A 20,383-nucleotide genomic window follows, 5' to 3' on the forward strand; every position below is an offset into this window, starting at 1 on the left:
CTGTTCCTTCCCCAACCTTGACATGTTTCTCCAGTTGTCTGTCCACGTTGTGTCCTGACTGGCTCCCAATCTCAGTCTCCCTTCCTGCCCTTTTCATATGTGTCCTCTCCTGCCCCAGATCCTTGTTTCAGTCTCTTAATCCAGCCAGACCCAGATCTCCCCCTGCATTGTGGTTGCTTGTCTCATCACTATTTTCTCCCACCTCATTATTTCCCAGTCACTTTGCTCAACCAGCCCCACCTCTGCCTCCTTATCAGATTTCTCCACTCTGCCCCATCTCACTGCAGTTCCCAGCCTTTAGTCACAGCTCCTTGCAGTGCCTTATGTCTGTTTTATTCAGGCTACATTTAAATTAGATGGTTTCCTTCTACATGCTGCCTGAGTACCTGCCTATAACTGCAGACCAATGAGTATTTCCTGTATAGACATGGTAGAGTTTTGTTCTGGAAAAAAAAATCAGTGCATTTCCTATTTTGTATCATTAACACATCAGTCATTAATGATTTACCTCTCTCTTTTTTTCAAGCTCATAAACTTTTTTCATTTTTGCTACCTTCTGTCGAGCTTGGTGTGAGCGACGTGCTGAAGGTCTAGGCAGTAAAGAGGGTCGATAAGACCTACATGAAGAGGTGGCTGTTGGAGGACAAGGTGTAGGAGACCTAGAAAAGTTGAGCATTATGTAAAGAACCCAAATATGAAACATCTTGAAAGGTATGTTCTATCGGATGCTCTGCTGAATTCTTAAACAAATCAAAGATTAAAAAAAAAGCCTAGACCACATACATAACTGCAAGAACAAATTATGAAGGCATATTCATGATTTCAGGTAAAAATGGCTAGAAAAAATGTTTAAAAAATAGAAAATTCTATGTTAGTTTTAAATCCTTAGGATCCTTTCTTTATCAGGAGTCACACTTCTTAGTAAATCCCATTAGCCTGCTGAGCCCAGAGGTATTCATGTCCCTGTGCCATAGCTTCCATGAGATTGGTGTGCATGCATCAGACATCAAAGATGGCATAATAGCTGCATCAGTCAATTGTTATCTAACACACACACCTTTCTCACTGTTCCTTCTCCTGGCCTCTAAAGTTCCTCTCGTGTGGCTCTGTTCCAGACCCCACAAAACTTACAACTTTTCAGACTGTGTCTATCTAACAGTCTTTCCCTCACCAAAAAAAGTCAAGCACCAATGTTCACTAAAATCAAAGGATATGTCTACACTGCACAGAAAATCCTCCAGTGCTGAGTATCAAAGGCCAGGTCAATTGACTTGGACTTGCAGGGTTCAGGCTGCAGGGCTAAAAATTTAGTTAGTCCCACTTGGGCTCTGAAACCCAGAGCAGGGGAAGAAAGGGGTCTCAGGCTCCAGCCTGAGCAGGAATGTCTACGTGGTTATTTTTAGCCAGACAACAAAAGCCCTGCATGCCTGAGTCAATTGACCAAGATTCTGAGAATTGGTACGGTGGGTTTCTCTCTGCAGTGTAGACCTACCCAATTCACAGCATTTGGTGTGGAGATGTGTGTGACCTACTTCCACCCTGACTTGATTAGCTTCATTAACACAAGTAATTTCTTCCTTGTATATACCCCTGCTTCTGTAGCTTCCACTCTATATCACCTGATAAAGTGGGTTTTTCCCACAAAAGTTTGTCCAAATGAATCTGTTAGTCTCTCAGGTGCCACAGGACTCCTTTTTTTGTGTTTGTGGGTTTGTTAGGCTGTATCTGCCCAAAAAAAAGCCCAAACGTAGGTACCTTTGAGACTAGATAACTTTTAGTTTGCACCACCACCATCCACATGGGGGAAGTCACAACACATTGGTGCACGTTGCAATTCACAGCCCCATGCTCTGAACTGTGAGGCCATACAGACAAAAGAATCTGTTAACCTTCGCAAGGAGTTGAACTGCATGGTTACCTGTTGTCACAATCAAAGTTGATCAATGGGATATGTGATTTCATTCCAATTATTAGTGAAGAGATGATCACACTGGAAAATTACCAGTTGTGGCAGTAACTGACACATCTCTCCTAGTAGCATTGACAATCCTTATAAGTATGCTATACTATTATGCAAAGGAAAGGGGTTGTTTGTAGCAAGGGAATGACATAAGAGTTCACGAATTAAAGCTGGGGATTGCTGTGGAGGAAAGATAAGGAGATGAGATGGCAACAATTGAATGCATTTAACTAGACAAAGTATAACTAATTAGATGTGTGTCTCATCAGGTGGATTACTTTCACCCTTCATCTACCTATATAATTTTAGATTATAAACTCTGCATTGCAGAGACTGTCATCCTCCGTGTTCGGGGAAAGCAGCTAAGCATTCTGGGTGCTGCCACAACATAACAGAAATCACAGTTGAATGGGAATAAAAATCCAACTACTATTTCACATAGTAGATCTCATTCCTTTGAAACACTGAGATCAGTGAGGGAATCAGAGGGCAATTCACATGATCACTGCCTATACCTATGCTGTAAACTACTGGTTGAACAGGTGACTTCATACTTGATGGCTGTCAATACAGTAATAGCCAACAATGTAACTTTTATAGGAGACAGGAAGATTCCTGACAAATCTGACAGTAATCCTTTAATGAAAAAAAGCTGAAAAAGTCAGCTTACTTTTAAAAAGACCAGAAAAATAAATTCATAAAAAGATGTGCTGGCAATCAAAATAAGAATGACATGACTCAGTGTTATGTTTTCCATTGCAGCGAACATACTTAGGGTACGTCTAGACTACCGCGTTTTGTCGATGGAAGTTTTGTCGACAGATACTGTCGACAAAACTTCCGTCGACAATTTGCGTCCAGACACATGGAGTTCTGTCGACAAAGCAAGCCGCTTTGTCGACAGAACTCCGTAGTCTGGACGCAGTGTTACAGGCAATAACACCTTCTGTCGACAGAGTTCTGTCGACAGAAAGTGTTATGCCTCGTAAAATGAGGTATACCAGCGTCGACAAAACCGCGGAGTTCTGTCGACGTTATGTCGACAGAACTCCGCGGTAGTGTAGATGCTGGTATTGTTTTGTCGACAAAAGTCCACTTTTGTCGACAAAACTAGGTAGTCTAGACACACCCTTAGAGAAAAGATTTGGATTAAGGCCTCTTAAAACCAAGTAGATTTGTGATTTAAAAGAGTATATCAAGACACTTGATATTGACACCAAATATTTCCCAGCATGTGTTAGTGAGAAACACACTGATGGTGGAAGTTAAAAAATGTTATCGGTAATTTTAAAGCAAAATCCAATATATAAAGCAAAATCCAATTTTTCTCTTCTATAGGTGGAGATTTGTGGCACGTACTTGTTATATTGCCAGGAAATGATCATGCAGACCTTTTTCTACAAAAAAATTAAAATGTTGTTGGACCATCTGCAAGACAATATTATTTAGCTGATAATGCAAAGGACTACGAGTAACTCCTGGGTTCTACTCTTGACTCTGTACTGATTTTGTGTATGAACTTTGGCAAGTCACAGAATTCCTCTGTGCTAATTTATCCCCATTTTACAAATGGGTAATTTTACCACTGTCACTGCTGTTTTGTAAACAATAAGTATTTTGAGATCCTTACAATAAAACAAAGGATAGAAATTAAAAATAAAAAATTAAGCTTATTATGGATAAGTTGTTGGGACTTTTTACCTGACTTGAGAAACAGTCATGAGTTGATCATGCCGTGTCTCTTCATTCTGTGGCCTCAGGAGCAGAAATGTCAGTTTCTCCTTAAGTCGGTTTGACAATGTCCCAGACTGTGCATAATCCATTATGTCATACATTATCATTGTTTTGGGAAAGTTTTCCAGAGATAATTTTCTCCAGCGGTTGTCTCTGCCACCAAAGTATGCTGGGGTCTCATCCAGGTTACTGATATACTATAAGGCCACAAAATAATAATAAATAAATGCTTGCTCAAAACCTAATGGAATCTCAGTACAAATCAAAGTCTCCCCCATTCATATGTTCTCATCCTCAATCATTTTGATGATGAGCTTGCACATTAAAGAAAACCTTATTCAGAATAAATCAAACAGTTGGAACCCCAGAAATGACCTACTCTGCTTTAAAATTTCTATAATACAATGACATCTATTCTCTGGATCTATCTACCCCTATTACATAAAAATATATACAATTACAACAGAATCACTAAATTTAAACTGATCACAAAAATATGCTTATGCACAATATCAGTGTGAATATCCTTCACTGTTCTAGAACCACCAATAATTAATTGAAATTAAAGTATTGTTTAACATCTTTATGTGCTACCATCCTTCCTACATCTGAGTGGTATATAGCCAATCCTCCAGGATTTGGCTCTAAATTTTTATAAAACAACAATTAACCAGAAAAGGTTTCGCTGCACTAAAACATCAGCAAGTCTTGGTGATAATTTTTCTCTCACTTATATCACTGTAAATCAGACGTAATTCCATCAAAATCACTTCTCACTTATTCCATTTAAAGAGTATCAGAGTATCTGTTATCAGAGGATGATTTTTACCATCCTTGTGTAACCCTGACGATACATATTATAGGATCTAATCCAGACAATTTAATAATTTCTCTGGGGTGTCAGAGAAACACAATCCTAGAGTTTCATTCCGCAGTGTCTTGGATGAATCTCAGATTCATTCACATCTATGCAAGATGGATGTAAAACACTACTAAATCAAATTTCTGTGCTCACAGAGTAGTGTTTTATGTACCTTTTACACTCATTTTGAGCTGATGTTAATGACTGCACAAGTTGTAAGCAGTTAAGAATTGGATCCTTACATTTTCATCTTCCAATTATAGACATGATCAGAGTGACTTTTTCCTCCCAGAAGGGTTTTATTTTTATTATTAAAACCTGTAAGAAAATATTTGAAAACATTTCTTACTTGCATGTAATCTTTCACTGTAGCAACATCTGTTTCATCTATTATTTTGTGGTTTTGGTACTGAAGTTCATCCCATATCATTTGATCATAATATTTCCGATGTCCCATCAACTTGCAAGCATCAACTGCTGCCTAAAAAACCCAGGAAATATACTGTAACTACAAAACAAAACCGTGCACGCACACACTAAAGTCCTCACACTTCATCTCAGGAAAAAGCTTTAATGCTACTGAAATACCAGTACTCAACAAAAAATTAAATAAGGCATTCTGGTTTGTACTCAGAAAGCTCACAATGACTGGAGATGGATTGTCCACTCTGCATAATAAATACTATTATTTATATACTTGTACTATGTAGAAATTCTAGTCATGGTGCAAGAATGCTGTGTCAAGTGCTGTACAAATAGACAAGACAATCCTTGCCCCAGACAACTTACAGTTTAAGCATAAGACAAGAGACAACAAATAGAATACAAGTAAATAATGAGAAAATAGTGGTCCGCATAATGGTGAAACAATTCAGTTGCAAATTTGAAAATAATGCTTTAGTGACATGGCTGCTTCCCCCAGATGCATCAAGTAACTAATCTAGGATTTACATTTTTGATGGAAAATTAAAAGTTAATTATTCAGCCTCCTAATCATTCTTATTTCATTCATGTAAGCTTTTACAGTGACCATTTAATTTGCCTCCCTCTGACAGTATTATTGCTGGAGTGGGTAACAAGCACTACAGTTAGGGTCTTTACTAGCTTTTTAAAAACCTTCATCTTTGTGGCTGAAACTTATCAAGTCTGATTTTTGCCTAATGGTGATATTTGTTTGTTTGAGACTCTGTTTAGAACTGATTCAGAAGGACTGATTTGGTCCACATCTTCACCTTGTATAATTTTCATAGCACTATTCCAGAAAGAATGGATCACAGATCAGACATGAGAATGATAAAAGAATGAAAGGCACTCAAACAACAAGTCAACCAAGCAAAAACAAGAGGCCAGAAACAAGCTGCATCATCCAGATACCATGAAATCACTGAGGAAGTAACGAAAAGTGCCCGTAGGGATAAGAGAAATTTCATAGATGAGACTGCAGAAAAAAGTAGAGGCAGCATCTAAACAAGGGGACTTGAAAACCCTGTATAATACAACTCTAGTCTTGAGCAGAAGGAAGAGAAACCCAAACAAACCAGTCAAAAACAAAGATGGTCAGCTACTTACCACAGTGGGTGAGCAGCTAGCCAAATGGAAGGAGCATTTTGAAGAAGTGTTAAACAGATCACCACCAACAAATTCACCACAGCTAGAAGCAGGAGAACCCCTAGACATTAACACTGGGGCAATTACAAAAGAATGGTCCAAGAATGCTGTTGTACAAGGCAATAAGGAACCTAAAGAATGGCAAGGCAGCAAAACCTGATAATATTCCGCCTGAAGTATTAAAAGAAGGAGGAGCTGCTATAGTGGACAAGCTACACAGTTTGCTAAATCTGATATGGACAACAGAAGAGATTCCAAAGAATTGGAGAAAAGGGCTGTTAGTGAAACTCCCTAAATCCGGTGATCTGTCACTGTGTGAAAAGTGGAGGGGGATTATCCTCATGTCCATCCCAAGCAAAGTATTAATCAGAGTCATCCTAGAACAAATGAAAGATTCCAAAGACCACAAACTACAAGAAGAACAGGCAAGTTTTAGGAGAGGACAATCTTGCACAGACCAGATAGTAACACTTCAGATCATCGTAGAACAATGCATTGAATGGCAAGCACCACTCTACATCAACTTCATAGACTTTATGAAAGCCTTCGTCAGTGTGGACAAGCAGTCCATCTGGACCATCATGCAACATTACGGAGTTCCAGGCAAACTGATTACCATAATCAGGAAACTGTATGAAGAATACTCCTGCCAAGTCATCCATGATGGAAAATTATCAGAAAAATTCCAGGTCACTACAGGTGTACGCCAAGGCTGCCTTCTTTCTCCATTACTCTTCCTGATTGTCCTAGACTGGGTCACAAAAACAGCATATACTGACTCAGGAAGGGGAGTCCAATGGACTCAAACTAGGAAACTTGAAGGTCTAGAGTTTGCCAATGACTTAGCCCTGCTTGCAGATAAACTAGAGCGTGTACAAGAGAAGACGGATGCCCTACAGGAAACAGCTGAGTGAGTGGGCCTTAAGATTAGTCAAGAGAAGACCAAGTTGATGCACATTAACAACAGACAGGAAGATGAAATTACAATTGAAGGAAAAGCAATGCAAGAGGTTGACCAGTTTATATACTTGGGGAGTCTTATCAGCAAGAATGGGGGAATTGAAGAGGATATCAGTGTGAGAACGCGAAAGGCACAACAAGCCTTTACCATACTATGACCAGTCTGGGGTACATGAGCCATTTCAATGAGAACCAAACTACGCATTTTCACTTCTAATGTGAAATCTGTGCTGCTGCATAGCTCGGAGGCGTGGCGTGTTGTCCAGGGCAACACTAAGAGAATTCAGACGTTTGTCAATAAATGCCTTAGACGCATTATCCAGCTAAAGTGGTATGATAGAATGCCAAATGAAACCTTGTGGACCAAAACAAATCAGAAACCAATGGAGGTCCAGATTAAGAAGAGAAAATGGCGATGGGTAGGCCACCTCCTGCATAAAGACTGTGAGGAATGTATCATGAGACAAGCGTTAGAATGGAATCCAAAGGGAAAGAGGAAAAGGGCATGTCCCAAACAAACATGGCGATAAAGCTTCCTGGACAAAGTAAAAGCAGCTAGCTTAACATGGGATCAAATCGAGACTATCGCTAAGGCTCACAAAAGATGGAGAATGACTGTGGAGGCCCTATGCTCCATTAGGAGCCCAAAGGACAAATAGATAGATAGATTGATTGATTTAAAGTCAATGGAGGTATGATTAGGATATGGCCCGTTAAATATAAAAAACACTTTGCCAGTGTAAAAAAAAATTGATTCTTCTAAATGCTGATAACTTTTTCAAACTGCTTTTACACATTAGTAGTTTGGAATAGACACTAGTACTTTAACATAGAAAATATCCCACAGCCTTCCCGTGAAAAAATGTTTTTACTTCACTTGGCATGACTTTGTTTTTCATTTTTTAAAAACATTTTTTTTGTGTGAACTCCCAACATTGAGTGATGTTATAGTACGTATGTTGAGTGGATTTTCTCATTGCCACGGGATACCCTGATCATTCCATCTCTCCCCTCTCGCAATAGAGTACTAATTGCCTATTGCCCTCTCATACAGAAATGTCTGTATTTCAATGGTTTATATCTATAATTACTAGGCCCTCTTGGTAGTAAAGAAGTTGAGAGGTAAAATTATTATAAATAAAAAATAATTGAATTGATCAATGGCCATACCCCATTTTTCTGGTAGTGATTTAAAACCTCTTTTACTCAAGACAATACAGTAAATAAGGACTAAGCCATTTGAAAGGGGGAAAACACACTAGTATGTGCCTTCAGAAATCCAACCTGAAAACCAAGCTTCACCACACAATTTCGAAAAGATTCGTCTGGTTTTGGTCCAAAATATTTTTTGCTGCTTATATTACAGGAATAACAAATACTAGAGTATGGATTTGCTTCTATGCTTGAAGAAAAACAACTTATTATTTGTATTACTGCAATACCATCATGGACCAGGGCCCCACCATGCTAATCTGTTTTCAAATGCAGAACAAAAGGAGATCCACACCCCAAAGACCTTATAATCTAAATGTACACAGTATATCTTTATTGGCACTTATACTAGAGATGAGCATTGTACAGGAAATTATATCAAATAGAATTTATTGTTCAGTGTATTAGAAGTTAAGGTTTTGTTTTTACCTTCATCAACACTGCAAGGATAACCTCTCAAAAGAACATGGTTAAAGGAGTTCAGCAAACTTATAAAAAACAAATCTTTTGATGTGACTAATTTTAGGGGCCTAAAAGTACAGTTTTAGTGTCTATTTAAATAAAGGCAGATTTGAACTTCAAAATAATTGTAAGAACAGTTATACAGAACAGTGTCTATGATGACTAACTTTCCTAGAAAAAAATTAATTCCAAAAAGAATATTGACTTTGATGTACAAAGAGTTTTATATACTATCCTGAAAATATAAAACAATATTGTGTAACGAATGAAGCGGCTACTTATTAGAATTGGAGATGTGTGTGACTGAGGATAAAGATGTTATAAGATTTTGCAAAATAAAGTTCAGAGACAAGGTATAGATTAAATGTAGTAAGTGAAGAAAAAATCATATATAAACATCTAGTAAGTCACCTCACTTGCTGGACTTATTGTTCTTTTTCCACTTAGGTACTTGCTGCCTTGGCCTCCAGTATGGCGAAAAATCTTAAATACAATGAAAGGTGGAAACTTATGACCAGCAAATCTAAAGAAACAACAAACAAAGTTAACTGACACCATAAAGATCAGATCCCTTATTGTTTAAACTGGAAGAGATAACTCTTAGTTAAACACTCAAGATTTCAAACCATCCTCTAAAAACTGTAGGGATAAAAAAACAAAACCCAAATTATAAAATTTAAACATGATTGCCAGCACACAGTTGCTGTGGTGACCTGCACTATTGTAACTCCCTTCAGGGAGAGTGGGGCTTTGCAGCCTAGGTTACGCTGGGGAAACTCAGACCTGAATTCATTTATAGTAAATATACATAAAGACAAAAATGTTGTTAGGGTTAGGTAAGATTGGAAATATATATATATCAGTAATTTAAGAAGTGGAGAAAACTTGACAGATAAGACTTGAAAAAATATTGAAAAGCTAGGAAATGAGATGTGATAAAAATTAAGGAAGAAAAACTCACAATCCTGCATTTCAGACAGTATGGAAATACAAAACCATGATATGTAATTTTTATTTTGTATCCAACATACTGGAGCTGCCCACATTCATGAGGCAATCTAATGTGTGAAGATGAATCGTGTCATATCTATTTTATGAAAAGAAAATGACCCCAGTGTTTTTGTAAAGCATGCATTAGCTGCATTCAATTCTCTAGATACATTTAAAACAGACCAATATGTTTTAAAAAATCCCCAGAATCTCTTCCAAACTAATAACAGGAACAACTGTTGTCAAAATAAATAGAATTTGTACATTCATGCTAAATGTTTGATCAAAAGCCAAAGAACATCTTTTTTACCTTTTTTTAAAAAGGAATAAAGTTAGCTACCTAAATCTACATGCAGGTTTCTTAGTGACTCATGGAAGCTGCAGAGTGTTCTGAACTCTGAAAACCTGGTCACATATTTAAGTGGCTAAATGGGGATTTAAGAATCTAAAATTAGATCTTGTTTCTGGAAGTCCTGGCCTGACAAACTCTCTTTGACTTGAATGGAGCAAGATTTGAGACACTCGGAAGGAATTTTATTATAGAATTACAAAGCAAGGACTCAATCTGTCATTTTACAGTACAGGATCAGAACTTGGGTTGCCAACTTTCTAATTGCAGATCGAGGACGCCCTTGCCAGCCCCTTTACTGAGGCCTCATCCCCACTGACTCCATCCCATCCCCCCCATCACTTCTTATCCCACATACCCTTGCTCACTTTCACCAGGCTGGCACAGGGGGCTGAGGTGCAGGAAGGGGTGCAGGCTCCAGCTGGGGGTATAGACTCTGGGGTGGAGGTGGGGCCATCGGGTTCTGAGTGCAGAAGGGGGCTCCAGGCTAGGGTGTGGGAAGGGATGAGGGCTCTGGCTGGGGGTGCACACACTGGAGTGGGGCCAGGAATGAGGGGTTGAGGTACAAGAGGACACACAAACGTGGGGGTGGAGCTGAGGGGTTCGCAATGTGCTCTGCAAAGGGCACTGTTCTTGAGGGTAAGAAAATGTTAACTTTCTCTGGTTACTCCGGGTTAGGATAGGGAGTTGGGATGTAGGAGGGGCTATGGGAGTAAGCTCTGGGGTGGCCCAAAAAATGAGGAGTTCCAAATGTGGGAGGAGGCTCCAAGCTGGGGTAAGGGACTGAGGTGTGGGGGATGTGAGCTCTGGCTGGGGTATGTGCTGTGGGGTAGGGCCAGGGATGAGGGGTTTAGGGTGTGGGAGGGAGCTCAAGACTGAAGCAGGAGATTGCGGTGCAGGAGGGAGTGTTGCTTCTGGACGGTGCTGATCTCAGTTGATCCCAGGGAAGCAGTGACATATGCCTCTGCCTCCTAGGCCAAGGAGCGGCCAGGGGGCTCTGTGTGGTGTCCCCATCTCCAGTAGCTGCAGCCCCCAGAACTCCCATTAGGTGCAGTTACCGACATGGAGCCTGCCTGCCTTGTTGCATCTGACCATATTTTAGTGGTCCAGTCAGCTGCGCTGACTAGAGCCAACACGATCCTGTTTTGACCAGGCATTCTGGTAGAAAACTGGATGCCTGGCAACCCTAGTCAGACCATTTATGTGTTGTAAACTTCAGGACTGGAATCTTAATTCCTGCCAAAATGAAATAAGATAATTGAAGTGCGGTCACAGTTTACAAATAGTAAAACACTAGAATTCTTTTTAAAAAATATTTAAATGTTGAACATGGCTATTTGCATTTAGCATTTAATTTCTTTTGTTGAAAGGACAAACTCAAATCAAATGCATTTGTTTGACTGATCACACACTGAATAAACCATACAAAATTCAGATTTCGTAGGGGGCACTTGGAAGCGGTAACTCCGTCCAGAGGACATGGCAGTTGCAGAAATGCATGCTATCTCCACACCCCTTTGCTGAGGCATCTGTATTTGGTTAATGCAGACTAGCAAAAGAAAGGACTTGAGCAATGTAGCTTGTGAATATGCTGATTCAGCTCATCACATGGTCAGGCTCCACTAAGGAAAGGCTCTCTGTGAAAGTCTGATTGCAGTTTAAAGCTGTTCTCCTCTTCCTGAAGCCATGGAGGGAGTAGTGGAAATTGCAAATATCACCAGCTTCCTCAAATGTTAATTTCCACAGAGGACATGACTTATTTCCAAAGTGTTATTTGAATGTTTAAAAATAACAATTAGTGTATATCTGGAGTGTTGTAGAAAAGAAAAATAGCAAAAAATAGTGATGTGGTGTGGTGCAGAAATAATTTCTAAATTAAATGTCTTCAGGAATGTATTGCGCAAGAGGATTTTTCTTGCGCAAGAAGGGGCAGTGTAGATGCTCCTTCTTGCGCAAGAGCCTCTTCTGCAAAAATGGTGGCTCATTAGATATAAAAATGAGACTTGGCGATATTCCACGCTTACCCTCATTTGCATATTTCTGGCGCAAGATCGCGCCAGTATAGACATAGCCTTATAGTTTAAAGTGCTGTTGCAACAGCACTTTAAACTTTAAAGTGTAGACAAAACCTAAGTGTAATGCTGTAATACAAACAACTAATGACACTTTTTTGGTTAACTTTAAAAGTCATCCTGTATGCTGGGTTGAAATAAATATGCATACTTTACCTGAATCTGACTTTACACTGCATACTAGGATCTTTTATAAGTTCAGCTTCTAAAGGACTCACTCTCCTCACAATTTCATATGTAATACAATACTCCTGAAACAGATACAGACATTATTCAAAAAAAATTGAGCGGTTTGGGTTCTTATAATACATTCCAAACCTGTTTCACATAGGAGCTGAGTGTTAATATTTTAAGATGCTCTGATGTTCTTAGATAGCAATTACTATAGAACTGCGATATTTGTTGTTTCTTTTTATGACTCATTTTATTCTTTTACCCCATTATTCTTTACTGAAATTCTTATCTTTTTGCCCTCCTTTTCCAATTTTATAAGTTTTATTTTCTCAGCTTTGCACTACATAAAACAAAAACAAGGTTGTTTTCAATAAAAACAACAAACATTAGGAAATATCTTGCATACAATTTTAGCTCCTCTCTTTTACTCAACCCCACCCCCCAAACTGTCTAGGTAAGTGCTCTCTTTTTTCCTTCTCTATCTGTCGTTCCTTTGCTCTTAAACGATCATCAATCTCTCGCTTTACCCCAGAGACATTACTGAACAAGGGGAAAAAAATTCTGATTCCACTCCAATATTTTCTGTGCTCAGTGACAGACTTATGAGAGCAAAGAATGTGCAGAGCAGTCCACGGCCAAGTCTACACTGGCACTTTATGTCATTGTAACTTTCTGGCTCAGGGGTGTTAAAAAATACCAGTTTACTGTATCACAAGTTATACCAGTGTAATTCCTTGAGGGGTCTTTCCCTTCCCCCTATTTCAGTGGTTCTCAACTCGTTTCAGTCCACGAACCACCAGGCCAATCAAAAAATGTTCACGAACCACCTCCAGCACATGAAGCACAGGACAAATGACACAGAAACTGCTCAGCACAACGGCGGCAGCTACACTGATGCTCAGAACTTCAGATGGACGTTACCAGCAACACAACGCGGTTGCGTCCTAGGTGACACTATGGATGATGCGCCACATGCTTGTGAACACAGCGTAAACCATACTAATGGTGGCGCCTGCTCGCACAGTGTGACTTTGGACAATGTTCCTGTAGACCACCAGTTGAGAACCACAGCCCTATTTGGTTTACAGTGGGTTCTGAGCTCATTCCAGAAGAAGAAGGTCCCCCTAGAAGAGTAACTGCATCAGTAGCCAAGCAAAGTTGTGTGGGTAAGTGTCCCTCTGTATCAATGTCCTTGTCGTGGGTAGTTTACAGCCAGGAGGGGAAAGGCTTTTCCAGAGGAGCATACCGCGGCCCGAATGGTCTGTGTTAGCAGCCTGAACAGCCTCCTGTCGATGTGACTCCACCAAGCTCGCTGAAGAGTTTTAGCTGCCAGCTCCTCTTCTGTCCTGACAGCCAAGAGACACGAGATCAGCACCCCAACCCCCTGCACTTACAATAGGGGCCCATGGGTCTTGTTTTGGCCAAGGAAGCTTCTTTTTTAAAGCCCCGTCCCAGCTGCCCTGGCGTTTTAAAAGTGGCCAAGTGTCCAGTTTGCCGCCGTGCTCAGCTGGGACAACCGGCCCTTGTTTCTCACAGAGCGGCGGAGAGAGCAGGGGCACGGGAGGGGAGCAGCCAGCCCCGCAGCTGGCGGGGGAGGGGCTCAGGCGAGCAGGGGGGGGGATATGCCCCCCCCCCAAGCAGAGCAGAGACAGCGGGACCGTTTGGGGGAGCGGCAGCAGCGGGGACACGGTCCCGGCACGGAGGGTGACGTTGCGGGGGGGGGGGGAAGGGAGCGGGTGCCCCCGAGCGTCCCCACGGCCTCCCTGATGGTGGCCTCGGCCTGCCAACGCCGAGACCCCGCCCCAAGCCGGCGCGCGAGGGCGGCGAACACGCGGGGAGGGGGCGAGGCGGTTACTCACAGCCGCGCGGGGTACCGCGCCCCGCTCAGCATCCTGACCCGGCGCCTCCTGGTTGCCTAGAGACCAGGGCACGCGGGGCCGGGACAGGCCACGCCCCCCCTCTTCTCTCCTGCCCTTCCCCCGCCGGTGTTTGTCGTTGGACCGCCAACGCAGCGCGTGCGTCTCTGACGTCATCGCGCAGCGACCTGGACGGGAGCAGCGCCGCCGCGATGTTCAAGGTGAGAGGAAAGTCCCGCGCGCGCGCGCGGGGTCCGTGTCCCGCCGCCCGCCCGCCCTGCGGGAGCCTCCTGCCCAGCGCGCTGCTGCCGGGGCCCGGGCTAGGGAGCCACCGCTGCCGCCAGCCCCGGCTGGGTGACTCGTGTGCCCGGCCCCGCCCGCCCGCGCCGAGCGCTGGCCCCTGCGCGACCTGCCTGCGGCGCCGGGTGCCGGTGCTCGCTGCGTGTTCCCCAGGGCTCCCTCTGCTTCCGTGCCGGGCTGTGCATGGGCCTTGCGGGCACGGGCGGCCTGGCAACAGGGGGGGCGCAGGATAAAGCGGTGCCGAGCAAAATCCTCTCCCGGTGGGACTCCGATGACCGGCAGCGTTTGCTACTTGAGATGCGGCCTCAGTTCTGCAAGTCACCGCAGCCGAGCGAGTGGAGCCGCACTCTTGTGGCCGGCACCCGCAGGTGTGTTTTCATGATGTGGTGCTATAAGCTGGGCGGAGGCCTGAGCATGGCTGTAAACCTGGTGCCTCCGTTTTGAGCCCAGCTTAGTAAGCCATTTGCGCTCCAGCACAGGCCTGGGAACAGCCTGCTAGGCAGATTGGTTGAAACAAAGGGGAAGAAGACATGGTTCGTTCTCAGAATGGAGAGAGGGAGTGTCCTCCAGGAGTCTGTACTGGGACTATTGGCGTTCTGCAGTCATAAATAGTCAGGAAAAAGAGGTAAACTGGTGGCAAAATTTGCAGGTGATACAAAATTTCTGTAGCTAATACAAAGTATAGTACAAAGCAGACTGCAAAGAGTTACTAAAGGATCTCCCAAACTCTATGATAGGGCAACAAAATGTTAAGTGAAATTCGGTGTAGGGATGTGAATGGATAACTGGTTAACTGCTTAACAGGTGATGCCTACCAGGTAACCATGAGCAGAGGGCCATTCCAGCCTGCTGGCTGACAGCCTCCCATGGGGCAGGGCTGGCAGCCCTCCAAGCAAGCTGATGGCTGTGGCCAGACTGAAGCAGCCCCTACCCACAGCAGATAGGGTGCTCCAGCTGCCCTCCTTTTAATCAGTTAATTGGTTAAACACCATGTTTAAAGATTTTACATCCCTAGTCTAAACTACAGAATTAGGTAAATGTTAGGCAGCTTAGCACAACCATTTTGAGTACTCTTCAACATCGACATAACTCGAAGAGGCACAGGGCTTTTATTGATGTAAAGCGACATAGTGTCCTTATAGACCAGGGAGCGGCAACCTAAGGTAGCAAGTGCACCGCCTGAGTTCACACACTATCTCAGTGGGCCACAAAATTGTCGTCATAATAAAGATGGTCTCCTGAAATAGGGTAGTTTTGCCAACCACTTCTGTATCTAGAGTTTTTGAGGTGTGCCAATTGCACACAACATTGTGAGAACTGTGTGCTCCATCTGCATCCAGAGTGCTGCTATAGTTCAATCAGCACGCACCTCACTTCATGTGCCCTTGCTTTGTGTGTATGTCACTTTTGTAATACTTGTAGGGAAAAATCTATGCAGATTGAAACCAGTGGAATCTGGCAATGCTGTTCAAGAGCAACAGTGAACAAAATATCTCATGGGCCTCACATAGAACCCCAATGAGCTGCAGGTTGCCTGCTACGGCTATAACACTGTACTTATACTGGCTGTTAGCCGTCATTCTTATCAAGAAAGCTGGGCTGTCACAGTTGCAGGGAGCCCTTGTGCTGCATGAATAATCCCAGTTTCCCACTCCCTTTGGGAAGTGCTGGAACTTTGTGGATACTCTTGGTTCCTTGTTGCCAGGCACACCTCCAGGCTCTTTGTGCTCCACTGCAGCTGGGCTCCCAGCAGGGAACTCTGTGTCCTAAGTCTGGGCTCCCTGCAGAAAGCCTTATGGCAGCACCAGGGCTCCCTGTGGGGAACTCGGGCAGTCTGGTGGGGAGCCAACAGCCCAAGCTATCAGTACTCCACACTACCCCATAAGTCAGCAGAATTAATCTTGGAGAGATTGTGCACTATTGACAAAAGGAGGGTAATGTGGATATGAATCAGTGCACTGATTGCTACTGTGACTATAAGTCAGTCTAATATAGACAGACTTCTATTTCTATATGCATGTGCGCTAAGACTTCATATTTGACAGTTTCACATGATAAGCTAAGTCAGGATATCTTCCTCTGCTGCTATATTTTCTTAATGAAATCTGCCTCTTCTAATCCACTTCCAGTTAATTCATGCTGTTTGCTGCTGTGTTTGGAGCAACTGGTAAACAAATAGCTCCTCTGGAGAGAGATGTTCTGTAAGCACCTAATCCTGGAAAGTCTACACATGTGGAAAGTTAAGCACATGTTGAAATTTAAATAAGAATGGCCACACTGGGTCATACCAATGGTCCAACTAGCCTAGTATCCTGTCCTTTAACAGTGGCCAGTGCCAGCTGCTTCAGAGGAACTGAACAGAACAAGTAATCATCAAGTGATCCATTGCATGTCGTCCAACTCCAGCTTCTGGCAAACAGAGAGTAGGGACATCCTAACTAAAGGCCATTGGTGGACCTATCCTCAGTGAACGTATCTAGCTTTCTTTTGAACCCTGTTAAAATGTTGGCCTTCACAGCATCCCTGGCAAATAATTCTACAAGTTGATAGCATGTTGTGTGTAGAAGTACTTCCTTTTGTTTGTTTTAAACCTGTGTGATTATTAATTTCATTGGGTGAGCTTTAGTTATTATGTGAAGGATCAAATAATGCTTCCTCGCTCACTTTCACCATAGCAATTGAGATTTGATAGACCCTCTGTCATCTCCTCCTTTAGCCATCTCTTTTCCAAGCTGACCAAGTCTAAGACATTTGTACTATGTATTTCTTACTAATAAACTAGAAAGATCAGCCCTTAAACACTGAAATAGTTTTTAAGATCTTAAAAATTTATGAATTTACCATACAAATCTTTCATTGCCTATCTTTTACTTTCTACTAGCTAGTTTACAGACTTCTAAAAGTTCCAAAACACTGTTGTTCCCAATCATTTTTGTCACTTTGGCTATGTCTAGACTGGCATGATTTTCCAGAAATGCTTTTAACGGAAAAGTTTTCCATTAAAAGCATTTTTGGAAAAGAGCGTCTAGATTGGCACGGATGCTTTTCCGCAAAAGCACTTTTTGCGGAAAAGCGTCCGTGCCAATATAGACGTTCTTTTCCTCAAAAAAGCCCCGATCGCCGTTTTCGCGATCAGGGCTTTTTTGCGGAAAACAAATCTGAGCTGTCTACACTGGCCCTTTTGCGCAAAAGTTTTGCGCAAAAGGACTTTTGCCTGAACGGGAGCAACATAGTATTTCCGCAAGAAGCACTGATTTCTTACAGTAGGAAGTCAGTGCTTTTGTGGAAATTCAAGCGGCCAGTGTAGACAGCTGGCAAGTTTTTCCAGAAAAGCGGCTGATTTTCCGGAAAAACTGGCCAGTCTAGACACAGCCTTTCTGTTTAGCAACTTTTACTTGCTTGTATGGTTGTGAAATTAACGCGTCTTTGCTTACTATCCTCTGTAGCATCTGAAGCACTTTTATTCATGTATTCCATTTCAGCTGTGGCCAGCACACCTTAGGGAATGTTTATAACTACTGCACAACTATCTTAAAATAACTGATTTTTAAAGTGATTAATTTCACATTAGTTGCATTGAATGTTTTACCGGACTTCTGTTGCTCATAATGATATTTTCATATAATTGTGTCTGGTCAGATGTATCAGAATAGCATTTTAGATGTTTTTTCTAACATTCTCTCCTTATGCAATCTTTTATAGTTAGATACTGAGAGTTAGTTAATTGGAGCTTGTAAATAGCTTGATTACCAAGTTTGTGTCCCAAGAGAAAGTATGTTACAATTATACCTTCAATTAATGTTCTGAAAGAATTTATGTTCATATATTTCAGAGAGTTCATGTGGTTCTTTTAAAAAAAATTAAATTGAACACGACAGTAAATTACATGTCAGATTTCATAGACTCATAAGGCTGGAAGAGACCTCAGGGAGTCAAGTCCAGCTCCCACCCAAGGCAGGACCAATCCCAACTAAATCAACCCGCCAGGGCTTTGTCAAGCCAAGACTTAAAAACCTCTAGGAATGGAGATTCCATCACCTCCCTAGGTAACCCATTCCAGTGCTTCACCACCCTCTTACTGAAATAGTTTTTCCTAATATCCAACCTAGACTTCCCCACTGTAACTTGAGACCATTACTCCTTGTTCTGCAATCTGTCTGTACTGAGAACAGCCTCTCTTCATCCTCTTTGGAACCTCTTTGGAAGTTGAAGGCTGCTATCAAATCCCCCCTCACTCTTCTCATCTGCAGACTAAATAAGCCCAAATCTCTCAGCTTCTCCTCATAGGTCATGTGCTCCAGCCCTCTAATCATTTTGGTTGCCCTTCCCTGGACCTTTTCCAGTGCATCCATATCTTTTCTGTAGTGGGGGGCCCAGAACAGGACGCAGTACTCCAGATGTGGCCTCACCAGTGCCGAATAAAGGGTAATAATCACTTCTCTAGATCTGCTGGCAATGCTCCTCCTAATGCAACCTAATATTCCATTCACCTTCTTGCGTACAAGGGCACATTGTTGACTCTCATACAGCTTTTCATCGACTATAATCCCCAGGTCCTTTTCTGCCGAACTGCTACTTAGCCATTCATTCCCCAGCCTGTAACAGTGCTTGGGATTCCTCCATCCCATGTACAGGACTCTACACTTGTCCTTGTCGAACCTCATCAGATTTCTTTTGGCCCAATCTTCTAATCTGTCTAGGTCTAATCTGTCTAGGTCACTCTGGACCCTATCTCTGCCCTCCAACATATCTACCTTTCCCCCTATCTTAGTGTCATCTTCAAACTTGCTGAGGGTGCAATCTATCCCCTCATCCAGATGTTGAATAATAATAAAGATGTTGAACAAAACTGGTCCTAGAACCGATCCTTGGGGCACTCTGCTAGAAACTGACCGCCAACCTGACATTAAGCCGTTGATCACTACCCGTTGGGCCCGACAATCTAGCCAGCTTTCTGTCCATCTTAAAGTCCATTTATCCAATCCTTACTTCCTTAACTTGCTGGGAAGAATATTGTGGGAGACTGTATGAAAAGCTTTGCTGAAGTCAAGGTATCCACTGACTTTCCCATATCCACAAAGCCAGTTACCTCATCATAGATGCTAATCAGATTGGTCAGGCATGACTTGTCTTTGGTGAATCCATGTTGACTATTCCTGATCACTTTCCTCTCTTCCAAGTGCTTCAAAATGGATTCCTTGAGGATCCCCTCCATGATTTTTCCAGGGACTGAGGTAAGGCTGACTGGTCTGTAGTTCCCTGGATTGTCCTTCTAACTTTTTTTTAAAAGATGAACACTACATTTGCCTTTTTCCAGTCATTTGGGATCTCTCCCAATCTCCATGACTTTTCAAAGATAATGGCCAAAGGCTCTGCAATGACATTTGCCAACTCCCTCAGTATTCTCGGATGCATTAAATCCGGACCCATGGATTTGTGTATGTCTGGCTTTTCCAAATATTTCTTAACCTGTTCTTTCTTCACCAAGGGCTGCCCTCCTCCTTCCCATACTGTGTTGCCTGGTGCAGTAGTCTGGGAGCTGACCTTATCTGTGAACATAGAGGGAAATAAAGCATTGAGTACTTCAGCTTTTCCCACATCATATATCACTAGGTTATCTTCCTCATCCAGAAAGAGTCCTGAAAATGAATTTTCTTAATGGATTTATTTTGAGTGAGTGTATTACCAATGTTCAGGATAAATAACAACTAACTATAGATTTAAGATATCATATGACTTGCACTTCTACTTAACAATCTACAATCTTTAGTGGAATTGCTACAGAAACCACACTTATAAATGTGGTTGTTAAAAAGTGTAGTATTTTTTTCAATGCAGCAGGAA

General features: G+C 42.2%; 2 protein-coding genes across 5 annotated transcripts in view; one reads left to right on the forward strand and one right to left on the reverse strand.

Moving 5' to 3' along the window:
• Positions 1-14,382, reverse strand: part of C1HXorf58 (chromosome 1 CXorf58 homolog) — a 40,375-nt gene extending 25,993 nt beyond the window's left edge. For 2 of the 3 annotated variants that reach the window (XM_075913305.2, XM_075913303.2), the window contains exons 1-7: positions 14,243-14,380; positions 13,630-13,729; positions 12,366-12,460; positions 9,210-9,321; positions 4,906-5,037; positions 3,662-3,891; positions 509-659 (exon numbers count right to left, since the gene is read on the reverse strand). In XM_075913305.2, the coding sequence (XP_075769420.1) occupies positions 509-659; positions 3,662-3,891; positions 4,906-5,037; positions 9,210-9,321; positions 12,366-12,460; positions 13,630-13,729; positions 14,243-14,274 (852 nt within the window). In that variant the 5' untranslated portion in view covers positions 14,275-14,380. Of the gene's footprint in view, positions 1-508; positions 660-3,661; positions 3,892-4,905; positions 5,038-9,209; positions 9,322-12,365; positions 12,461-13,629; positions 13,730-14,242 lie in introns of all 3 variants that reach the window. The other variant, XM_075913308.2, reaches the window with a different exon arrangement.
• Positions 14,328-20,383, forward strand: part of APOO (apolipoprotein O) — a 75,745-nt gene continuing 69,689 nt past the window's right edge. Inside the window, exon 1 of one of the 2 annotated variants that reach the window (XM_075913300.2) lies at positions 14,328-14,460. In XM_075913300.2, coding sequence (XP_075769415.2) covers positions 14,452-14,460 — 9 coding nt within the window. In that variant the 5' untranslated portion in view covers positions 14,328-14,451. Of the gene's footprint in view, positions 14,461-14,499; positions 14,908-20,383 lie in introns of those variants that run through there. The other variant, XM_075913302.2, reaches the window with a different exon arrangement.

Source organism: Pelodiscus sinensis, chromosome 1, assembly GCF_052426305.1.
Source record: "Pelodiscus sinensis isolate ZL-2025 chromosome 1, ASM5242630v1, whole genome shotgun sequence".
NCBI lineage: Eukaryota > Metazoa > Chordata > Testudines > Trionychidae > Pelodiscus > Pelodiscus sinensis.